Source organism: Centroberyx affinis, unplaced genomic scaffold, assembly GCF_046629955.1.
Source record: "Centroberyx affinis isolate AG114_WGS23_722 - 3 ecotype Tasmania unplaced genomic scaffold, CSIRO-AGI_Caff_v1 ptg003610l_1, whole genome shotgun sequence".
Classification (NCBI taxonomy): Eukaryota; Metazoa; Chordata; class Actinopteri; order Beryciformes; family Berycidae; genus Centroberyx; species Centroberyx affinis.
The window spans coordinates 43,855-56,107 of NW_027281527.1; the positions used below are offsets into that span (position 1 = coordinate 43,855).

Genomic DNA, 12,253 nt, shown 5'->3' on the forward strand with positions numbered 1-12,253 from the left:
GCAGGCTTGTGGCCCCTTGACCAGCCATATATTATTCATATAAATATAGATAGCTGCGCATCTCAGAGGCAGCACGCATGCCACATTTGCACCTGCAGATTCAATTTGGCTCTGACTTTGAGGGATATGCCGTTGGCTCCATTCCCCCGCCCGTCCCCTCCTCACACCTCCCTCTCTTTCATTCTGGCTAGCAGCTATACATGGAACATTATGCAGATTTTTGTCAGAGTGAGTGCGATTATGTTGGGGGAGAAATGAGTGTTGGAATGTTCGCTACGCCTTTGACCTTATCAGCGGCAGCCTTAAGCTGGATACCTTGGCTTAATTTTAATAGATGCAGCACTATGCGAATTAGACAAGGGGACCTAGCCGCGCTTTTTCACTACGCGCTGTGCTTTATGCATGCATTATGCGAGCGAGGGAGTGCATGTTTGTTTTTATGTTCCCTGGGATCTATGTGTATGTGGATCTGTGCATGTCTGCTGCGTGTGCATGAGTGCAGGTGTGTGTGCGCTAGCGTTCGATCGTGCAGCACGTGTGTGTTCTCCCTTACTCAGCCCAAGGGCATGTCTTGTCCAGCACAGAGTGAGAAACCAGGGAGAGGGTCCTGTGGTTAATTTGGAACATTGATTCTGCATTAACAGTTGACTTGCCGCTGATCCATGGCCATACAGGAGCAGATGTAAGGGGAAAGGTTTCCATCCTCTCTCCCTCTCTCTCATATACACACATACACACACACACACACACACATACATGCATGCACACTCACACATGTGCATGCATATACAGGAAACTTCATTATGCATACACACTGCATAGAAGGCTTCCTTTAATGGACTCTCCCTTACCTTGGAGAAAGTGTAATAGTAAATCAATGAGGTGAAGGGCAGGGGGAGGGACACTAAAGCCTCCCAGAGGCACCCACCCACTGAGAGGCTTACCAAGCACTCAGCTGAATGGGCCAGCAGAAAGACAGACAGGCACAGGTACTGGGAACTAGCAACTATGATTAACTAGTGAAACAGGCGGTCAGACAGGTATGCAGATAGACAGGTAGCCAGCTTTGGAACAGCAGGTATGAGAGGTAGTAAGATGGAAGATTGTCCAACAGCAAAACAAGCAGTGGGACAGATAGATACACAGAAAGACAGACAGGAATCTGGACAAGTCAGACTGGAATGCCCACTTCCTCTCCTGTCCATTGCTTGGAAGCATAGCGATGCTAATAAGGACTAGGAGTAAAGAGGCTTGCCATAGGGGTTTGAGCTGTGGAGAAGAATGTGAGAAGGATGAAAAGGATGGGGTTTATCAAAAGAGATGTCGGGGTAGTGAAATCATGAGAAAAAGAAAGCAGGAGTGAGAAAATGAATGGGGAGAAAAGAGAATGAGCATGAGAGGGAGAGAAGGACTTGAGGAAGAAAGCCTTGTGAGGCTTATTACCAGTGGATCAAAATTCCCAGTGAACCATTTCTACAATACACAGGCCATTCTCCTGAAAGAGGAGGCAATTCTGCTGCGCCCTACTTTCCACTTACGTCTGACCTTTATGTCTTCCACCCAGTTTTACCACAGCGAGTGTAATGTCTACCTCTGAGCAGATGCAATACTGCCTTGTTACCACTTAAACCGCGCAGGCCTCATAATCATCTCCCCGAGGGCCAATATGTTCCCCACAAAAAAACTACATCTAGACTTATTCCGCAGCTCAGATCTCACATTTTTTCTCCTTAATGCCTGCCATTACCCACGCAGCACCTTTGCTTTGTCTGATAAATAATTCTGTTTTTACATAAACTGTTGGTCAACCTGTTGCCACACAGGACATTGATGAGTAACCGACCCGCGACAAAGCAATCATCTCTGCGTCCCCGCTCCACTCGACCCCAACCAAGCCCTGCGAGGCAGGGTGGGGATTTACAACTCATTTCAATAAACAGCATAAAACAAACAGTTCTGCCCGGCTGTTTGGCTGCCTGGCCGGCTTGAGTCATGCTTGCCTGAATTAGCACCGCAGAGCCACCAGGGCCAAAGCTCTCTGCCCCCACTGTGCACACTCATTAATTTAAAGTGCTCATATCTCACTGGTCTCTAATCAAACTGTATTTGTGCCATTACCGTCCGGACTAACCACAGTGTTAGTATAATGGAGGTGTCCTGGTGGGAACGTAAGTGTGAAGCGTTGCCAAGATCTGGGCGGAAAAGCTTTTTACCTTGACAATGGGTGAACCCCTGAAACTTACCCTACACCTTATAGCAAAATAGAGCAAATTATCTCCAAATAGCACATTTTGGGCCCATAAGTCACAAAACACACTCAACACATAAGTGACCAAGTAAACTGTATATTCCAGAATAAAAAAAACCCAACCAAATTTGAGTTATTTCATTGTTTCCAACAACAACAGCCAGGCTTAAAAAGTGCACCGTTTTAATGAGAAGAGATTCCAAGGTTTCCAGTGATGTCAAATGTCATGCTAGATAAGAGTGAAATCTGTGACTAATGAGGGCTAAAGACATCCCAATTTTTAATGGTGATGCAATGACACTGCCATCGCTAAATGGCTTCTCAGTTTGAATATGCCAATCAATATAAAGATATAGTTGCTCCCAACTTTTAATGGTGATGCAATGACACTGCCATAAAAATTGGCCTGCCAGTTTATAAAGTTTATAAACATGCAGTAGCTCAAATGAATGGAGATAATAATCAGATAAGGAAAACCTGTCTGCCATTGACCTAAGATACATATAAAGTTGTTTTTCTTACCTTTGAAGCTAACTAAGGAGTAACCTAGGGTGGTAAACAAGTCTAGCTGTATTTCACACAGTTAATGCAGTCCTGAAACAAGTCGGATACCTGGGGATTGTTTGCTGTAATGTTCACAGCTTGGATAAACACTGGCGAAAGTGAAAAGCCCATGGGCCAAGACTGTCAGCCTGCTACTGTAATGGAGGTGCTTTAGAGACCAGGACTTGAATGATTGCCCTTCCTGACACCTGGGAACTCGTGTTAGCTCCATGAGTGAACACCTTAGCCTGACCTATAAAAGAGTTCCATTGGCTCCCTGAGCAAATGCCAAAGCTTTAAGCTTAATGTGTTAGTAAATTTCAACATTAGGTTACAGGAGATCCCATTTCCAAACCCTCTAGGTTATATTACCAGCAGTTGATTCTATATCTCTCTTCTCAAGCTTTCCAAAGGCTTTTCTAGGCATGAATTAGGAGCATCCATCTTTGAATTCTATTTGCCCAGCAATATTAACCCCATTTCTCTCCGTCCAACAGCTGCGTAGCCACATGCAAGTTATTGCCACTTAATGCCAAAAGCACTACAATTTTCTCCCTTTTTTAGACTGATTTTTTTCCTTGCTTGGAATTTCTTGTTTTTCGCCCAAGCTTTACCTGGGTTATGGCTAATTCTTCTCCTTCATCTTTTCGCTTATCGTTTATAATGCCTGTGATGACAGCTTTCTCGGGGTCGCCAGAGGTTAATACACCACTATTGATACAATGACAAGTTCCTCCTCAAGCAAGTCATTTTGTTCTCCTGATCTCTCTTTCTTTCCGTCTCCCCCCTCTCACTACACCTCAATTACCGGCAATTGAACAGTGCATTGTGGGAAATCAGCTCTACATAGTAGCGGTGGGTGTGAGGGAGGGGCTGCGGGTGGGTAGCTTGACTTGATCTCTTACTAATAGGTTAGTACATGTGGAGTGGACTCCGTAGTCACAGCAGTCACGGTGCAAGGCTCCTAGAATATAGACCTGCTCTTTACTGGGCTTCTCTTAATGCATTAGTACAATACCAATTTGCCTGTTCAACCGCTTGTGGATGATGAGGATAGTTCACTTAAGATGATGCAGTTCGGTGGTAAAAGGTATACTGCTTCACCCATAGAAAACAAATGAAGATACTGCACACTAATACCTGCACACACAATGCACCTCTGCTGTGTATTTTGTGTCAGTGTTTCGGCACAAAACGTTTATCAAGGCTTTTCTCATGGCACATACAGTGATGACCCAACCTACATATATTTGGGTGATTAGGTCACACCTGGAGGAAGGTGTGTGTGGGTATCTTCGTTTTTTTTTTTTTTGTGGGTGATTTGATGGGGGTCTGGATCTTCCCGGCTCTATTTTCGCATGGTGTGCACGTTCCATATTTATCAAAAGTACACTACTTCAGCCTTGTTAGAAAGTGTAATGAAATACCTTTTGCAAAATCCCCTTAACGAGGCCAAACAACCATCCCGAATGGACGCTCTATTCTTGACAGGATTTCAATATCGCTGCGGTATTAAGATCATGATCAGGCACATCGGGCACTTGAAGATGTTCCATTTGCCATTTCCATTTCCATTCAGCTAATTTGAAGGAGCGCATTATACAAACACAACACTGTTTTTTTTAATTGCACTGTATTGTACTCTTGCCTCTATTATCTTTCTTCCAAATTATTATGTAACTAACTCATTGACTCAACTCTATGTTGCTTAGGTGGCAAACATGCCTGAGGACTCAGTGCATTTGCCACATCAGACACGTTGCCACACAAGATGTCACCTCCAATTTCCTCAGCTTCTCTTTACAAATGCCTCCCAATGTTTTCCTTCAACAGACCTTTAGACCTTGAGACCTCAGCTGACATCCAGGAGACTGTAAATTGATGTCACTTTAAAATGATAAAGTGAACATGCTTTACATAGCTTTGTCTGCAACATTATAAAGCAGCTAATATTTAATATGATATAATGTAAAACCAAAAAAAGTGAAGACTGTGAGCTTTCAGTAGAGGTCATTGCACTAACAGCGCCTGCCAATTTGAGAACAAATCTCCATTTCAAATTTATTGGTTAGGTTTCCCAGCTAATGTTAAAGCCTTATTATTAACTAAAATCATTCTCAATGCTAGAGCTTAATGTGAAAGTATAATTTTTCACTTGACTGGGGTAGATATTACGTCCTTGAAATGGTCACATTATTGGTTATAATGGACAAAAAATGCATAATGAATAATGAGTCATTTTTTTTTATATTTTAATATTATTCAGTTGGAAGATTAACCTAAAACTCAAAACATTTTCATGGGTATAACTAAGCAGAGTTCTGGCTCAATAATGTGTTTAGTAGCCTTATCTCAAAGTGAATAATGCAATAATAATGCACATTATATTTACGACTAAGATGTAGGAAAAGCTCTAGCGCCGCAAACACCGGCAGTAACTCTAACCTTGTTATCACTGTGAAGCGGCAGTACTTTCGAAATAATATATGCAGCATGGCCACAACAAGATATAAATTCTAGATTTTCATGAATCAAGTTTTGTAATATAACCAGAATTTTACCCTCGTGAATTAGCAGGGAAACAAGTTGTGTTCTCCAAACTCTCCTCTAAAGCCTTCCTAATCCCCTCCTAGATTTTCATAAACGTGGGCCGGCAAACATTAAAATTAGACAGATGAAAGTAAGGAATTATCTCTCTCTCTCTGTCTCTCCCTCTCTCTCTCTCAGTCTCTCTCTCTCTTTACCGCCTGTTATATTGTCCTCGCATCCATCAGCAAGCTAAAGTCCTTGCCAGAACTGTATGAAGTAATGGACGATTTAATGTATTGTGAAAATAGGGCAGCAGTATTTTTTTTATTACACACCAACGCTGCTTATTCAAAGCCTCCATTTTTTGACTGCCACAGAACATCTAACAGAAAATATTGATGACAAAATGGAAGCCATAGCCCCCAAATAAAGTCCCCTCTGATACAATTAACATCTTTGGTGGAACAAATAGCAGCACACCTACGAGGTCCCTGTGAGACCCGTAATGCCTGCTGCAGTGATTGAACAAGGAGGCTTTGCAATAACAGTTAACCTGACCACATAACAGCATCGGTAATTGTGATTACTAAAGAGAAAAAACAAGAGCGAGCAGAGGTGAGACCCGAACGCTATAGGTTGAATTACAGATTCTGGGCTGGGTTTCCAGGGTACGGATTAACTGCATGGCCTACAATGGAGAGCCAGTGCTGAGGGAGAGAAGCTAAACCCTGTTTATCAGAATGCTCTGGGTGTTGCAGCTTATTAAAGTGCCAGGTGCTTTTGAAAAATAATACCCTCCATGTCCTCGTGCATCTCCCTCTCTCTCTCTCTCTCTCTCTCTCTCTCTTTTTTTCTCTCTACGTCCACCAGCTCCACCACCTCCGCCTCCCCCTCCCTCCCCCTGCCTACCTTTTTCCAAACCAGATTCTAGGCAACGCTATAACAGGGGTTTGAGGAATGAACTTTTGGCCTGGATTTTGCCAGCGGGGCCAACTGCAGTGTTTCTGCAGCATTCAGAGTTTTTTTATTTTATTTTTTTTCCCCACCATATCTCCCCCTGTGGCCACTGAGGTGGAAACAGTGAGGGTGATGAAATGAAACCATTTCTCCACCGCTTTCTTGTTCTCGCTTTCTAACCACTGTCACACTTCTATCTCTTCTCTTCCCTTCCCTATTGCTACACCTGTTTCTTCCGCTCTTGATTCTTTCCATTTCATTATCTGTCTCTCTCCACTATCCTATGATGTGGTACGTGCTCTTAGGCCCAGGATATCACAAGCACCATCAAACCCATCTGTTCAGTAAGAGGCAGTTATGTATGACAAATTACATGGTGCACTCAAACTGTGGAGATTTCACTATAGCAGGAGATGGTAGCGAAAAAGTAAAAATAGGATGATGGTAAAAGACACACTATACCATATAGACATATAGATGTCTGACTCAAAAGTAAGGACTCAAAAGTAAGAGGCTCCACTAGGATCCAGTTTTAATGATTACTTTGGCTAAAAGGCAGAATTAATCCTAAAAGAGAGTGGAATTCATATGTTCTTGGACAGATCAATCGATAGTTTTTACTGTAACATGAGCAAATCTCTGTTAACACTAGAAACTAGCAAACCAAGACTTATCCGTGATATCATCAAGAGACAAAACCCAGGGCTCTATGTAAATGAATTGGCAATTCACTCTGTGAATTACCAATTCAGACATACAGATGTCTTGCAATGTTTGTTTGAGCTTTTACTCCCAAATGAGCCTCATTTTATAGCAGGTCTAACAGCTCCGAACTATAAAATATGCCCATCATGCCGAGAAAATCACCCGAGGTATTATCAGTGTCCACAATTCTGGCTGCTATTCATTGTCAGTAAAGCAGCCTCAGAAATAAAATGTTCATTCCCAAAATGCTAGATATCCATTTTGGGAAAAAATCATTACCTGAGGTTCATCATTCACTATCTCTGAAACACAGGATCCATTCTTTTAAAGTACTATCATTTTGTCAACCAATAGCTTAAGATATGTAATAACGCTTAAAAAGTAGAATAATTTGTTCTAACTTTGCGTCCTTGAGGCGCGTGTGTCTGTGTGTGTGTGTGTGTGTGTGTGTGTGTGTGTGTTAGTGTGTGTGTGCACGTGCATATGTGTGCGTGCATATCTGGATTTACAGTTAACATAACAGTTAATATAACAGTTGTTAGTAATGTGTGGGTTAATTGCATGACATGTTTTTTGCAAAAAATGTAAAATGCTAAGCTATTAGCATGCACATTTGTTGATTGCACAATGACTAATTATGTTAATGCATCCATTTTCATCTTCATGTTTACTGGTTGTTTAATCCCCTAACAAACAGGTGCAAACTGCATCTGGGGCAAACCCTTAGTTTGCCTCACTGTGAGTCTCACTATGGATTGTGTTATTGGTTGTCCATTTATATGTTGCTATAGTGACTGACATATTCCAGTGTCTTGAAGCAGCTTGCCCTGAAGGCTAATGCTTAAGCCCTGTGATGTCTGCCATTTAAGAATTTTAATAAAGCTTTCTCTTTAACTCATAATAGACTCACACTGCTAATGTCAGGCTTGGATGCCATATCATAGGGGCACAGATATGTCCCCAGAATGAAGTCTAGAAGGTCAAGCAGATATAAATCCATGGCGTTGTGTCTTGAAGGCAGTGCAATATAAATGTCAACATGCATCAGTGTGCCTATAACAAATGTCAATATGCCTAAATCCTTCTCTTATGACATTCCCCGACTTCCCCTTTTTCGCGTCACACTCACTCTGCCTCTCTCCTTCTTCCTGTTTGTCTTTTACAGGTAGGAATGGACTGGATTGTGGACTCTGGAAGCTAGAAACGGCAGTCAATGAGGACATCCATCTTTAAAGGGAGTGCAGATTTTTCATGGATACCTATAAATGTGCTTAGTCGGACATAATTCCTTTGAGGTTTACTGTCAGTCCATCGTTTTGTTTTATTTTTTCCCTGCTACTTCCCCGGGTCTGCCTGACTGCAGCCTTGGCCCCGAACCCTGACACCAGCAGGGAACATTGAGTGATTGGTCATTACATCCAAGGGCGTCTACACAGCAAGACAAAAAACCTTAGGGAGCCCTGCTTCTGTTGGTGGTGGTGGCGCTAGGCAGGGGCGGTGAGTCAATCGCCTCAGCAGTTGCAACAAATGATTCATTATTTGTGAAGTTAACAGCTCAGACCACTTAATCTACAAGGACCAATTACTTACTGGAGGGAATCGGTCCAATATGAAGGACGTGTCATTTGTGGATCGTCTCTTTGTCGGCTTGGCCATGGCCTCTTTTGTTGTGGCCACTGAGGAGAGGCTTGATTGCCCTCAGCTCTGTGTATGTGAGATTAGACCCTGGTTCTCTCCCAGCTCAGTGTACATGGAGGCTCCGACAGTTGACTGTAATGACTTGGGACTCTTTAGCCTGCCGGGAAAACTACCAGCAGACACACAAGTACTATTGCTGCAGACAAACAACGTTGCAAAGATTGACAAACCCTTGGATTACCTGGCCAACATCACAGAGATCGATTTATCGCAAAACAATTTATCCTCCATCAGCGACATCCATCTGGGGCGACTTCCTCAGCTACTGTCCCTTCACATGGAGGAGAACTGGATACGGGAGCTGCCTGAAAGCTGTCTGGCCGAGCTGGCTAACCTTCAGGAGCTCTACATGAATCACAACCTCATCTCCTCCATTTCCCCCGCGGCTTTCCAGGGTCTCCACAACCTCCTGCGGCTCCACCTCAATTCTAACAAGCTGAAGGCCATCAACAAAGAGTGGTTCGAAGCCATGCCGAGCCTGGAGATTCTTATGATCGGTGAGAATCCAGTTGTTTCTATCGAGGATATGAACTTCAAATCTCTCGGTAACCTCCGCAGTCTTGTTCTCACCAGAATGAACCTGTCACAGCTACCTGACGACGCACTGGCCGGTCTCGATAACTTAGAGAGCATCTCTTTCTATGATAATATTTTCCCTGAGGTGCCTCACTCTGCCCTAAGAAACCTAAAAAATCTTAAGTTTTTGGATCTAAATAAAAACCCCATTGGGAGGATACAGAGAGGAGACTTTGTGGATATGCTACATCTGAAAGAGCTGGGGATTAATAGCATGCCACAGCTAGTTTCCATCGACAGCTTTGCCCTCAATAACCTCCCTGAACTGACCAAAATAGAAGCCACTAACAATCCTAAACTCTCCTACATCCATCCTAATGCTTTCTACAAACTGCCTCGGCTGGAGACCCTAATGCTAAATGGTAATGCACTCAGTGCCCTCCACAGGATTACTGTCGAGTCCCTCCCGAATCTCAGAGAGGTTAGCATGCACAGCAACCCCATCCGCTGTGACTGTGTGGTGCGCTGGATGAACATGAACAAGACTAACATCCGCTTCATGGAGCCTGATTCACTGTACTGTGTGGAGCCACCGGAGTACGAGGGCCAGCATGTCCGACAGGTGCACTTCAGGGAGATGATGGAGATTTGTCTGCCGCTCATCTCTCCCGAAAGCATGCCCGGGCATATTAAAGCGCAGAACGGGAGCTCGGTGTCACTCCATTGCCGGGCCTTTGCTGAACCAGAGCCGGACATCTACTGGATCACCCCGTCCGGTACCAGGGTTTTGCCTAACACAGTGTCTGACAAGTTCTACATGCACCCAGAGGGAACTTTTGACATCTATGATATAACAGAAAATGAGGCTGGGCTTTACACTTGTGTTGCCCATAATCTGGTTGGAGCTGATCTTAAGTCTGTTTCAGTAGAGGTGAATGGATATTTTCCCCAACCTGCGAATGGGTCTCTGAATGTCAAAATCAAGTCAGTGGAGAGCAGCTCCATCCTGGTTTCATGGAAGGCGGCCCACAGCAGCCTGGCTCCTAACATTAAATGGTACACCCTGACAGATGCTAACCACCCTACCATGGCATTTACTGCCAGGGTTCCCTCTGACGTCAAAATCTACAACCTCACCCATCTCAACCCAGCCACTCTGTACAAAGTGTGCGTGGACGTCCGCAGCATCCACTACAAGCATGACACCAAATGTGTCAATGTCACCACTAAGGGATTAGAGCTGGCAGTGAAGGACACAGAAAAATGGGACGCAGCAGTAATCACCGTCTTTGGTGTGCTCCTGGCTGTGATTTCAGTGGCCTGCCTGCTTATTTATGTGTCTCTGAGGAACCACCACCTTTATGGGGATTTAAGGAAATGCGACTCCAAAGCTTCGCTGACACCGTTGGAGGCTCCCGGTATGCACTCTCCTTTCTTTACGAGGCTGTGGGTCTCGGGTAAAGGACTGCCAAGCGGAGTGGAAGTGAAAGCCACAGTCATAAATGTATCTGACAATGCCTTTTAAGAAGCGCAGCTCAGTAGAGCACCACACACCAACCACAGAGAATGGACAAGGCCATGGGTGGGGGAGGACAAATCTGTAGTATTGTTTGAAAGGCATACACTTTTGTTGGCCCCGGCTCAGATATACTGGCAAAACTATTACTGGATTGGGGTGGAACAATTTAAAATAGACTACACACTCTCCAGTTTCAACTCTAGCTGAAGTGGTGGCTTTGTAACCGTTACATCAATCCAAGCTAACATCAACAGGAAGGGGCATTTACTGCAAAAAGATATATTTCAATACCATTCATACAGAAATGCAGACAGAGTAAAGAAAGACAAGATGATGATGGTCTACTCTCTTGTAATTGACTGTTAAATGTGTTCAGAGTCGTGGAACTGTCCGTGTGGTCCCAAGCAATACCGTCTGTGCTTTGTCAAACATCCATAGACGAGTTAGCGATACAGTAATAACACCTGTCTATACTGGGAAGGGAGATTTAGTAGAGTAGACAAATAACAGTGACTATGGTGTAAGCCTTTTGATGAAATATACCCCCCTTTTTCTATTTAAAAATGGATTCTTGATTTTTCATGGAAATATTGTTATATATTCTATTATGTTGATGTAATGACAAATCCTCTGTATCTGAACAGTTTAAATGGGTTTTAAATTAAGGCAAGGAGCAGACTACTCTCTTGATTACAACTTCACGTTAAGCTTAATGAAATTCAACTACAAAATGGGTATCTAGAGAGGACATTTGCCAAAATGGCTGTTTATGCTGTGTAGTTCTCATAGCAACGGTGACTGGGAAAAGATGGAGATATGTTGGACAAAAACAAATACAACAGACTCTTAAGGTTGAGCTGTTTGATGTGTTATCTCCCCGTGAAGGATGGAAAGTGGTCTGTTATGCCCCGGTAAGTGCCTACAACAAGAACTACATGAGGTAAACAGAAAAGATACCGAAGAAATATGTCAAAACCACAGCGAAACATGGCCATGTCATCATCGCAGAATCACAAGCTATTCTCCAGTACTTTTAGTGGAAATACTTTCTCAGTATTTTTAGCATACATATTTTAAGAAAACATTGCGTTGTTGCTTTGGGTGTAAAGTTAAAAAGCCATTTTTATATTAACTGTACTATATGTGATCAATGGGCACAACGGACTAAATAAGAAAAGTGCTACGAAAAAAAAATAAATGTCATTGTTTCTTTTACAAACAATTGACTACTTTTTCTCTCTCACTCTCTCCTTAGCTTCTTCGTAGTGCAAAAGCTATTTTCATACCAAAATGCATGATAATTACATTATGCCACTTTTCTCTTTCTCATCATCCAAACACTGGGTAATGTGAAATTTACTGCAGCGCTCCATGGCCTTTTAACTGTATGCATGTTAGACCAAACATTGATAATGAACACCAAGTGGTGTAGAATACTAAAAATGTCTTTTGAGTAACAGCATGGGGGGAAAGTCAGGAAGGAGATTTCAGCTTAATGGTCGAATGGTTGTCCTAACCCTGAGATGTACAGAAAAAAC

At 43.1% G+C, this 12,253-nt stretch overlaps 1 protein-coding gene across 1 annotated transcript; it reads left to right on the top strand.

Annotated features, from left to right (window-relative positions):
- The first annotated feature begins 8,591 nt into the window (after nucleotides 1–8,591).
- Nucleotides 8,592–11,341, top strand: LOC139661761 (leucine-rich repeat neuronal protein 3). Its single transcript, XM_071540330.1, has one exon. It carries the CDS (start codon nucleotides 8,592–8,594, stop codon nucleotides 10,719–10,721), a length of 2,130 nt encoding a protein of 709 aa, XP_071396431.1. The 3' UTR covers nucleotides 10,722–11,341.
- The last annotated feature ends 912 nt before the right edge of the window (nucleotides 11,342–12,253 follow it).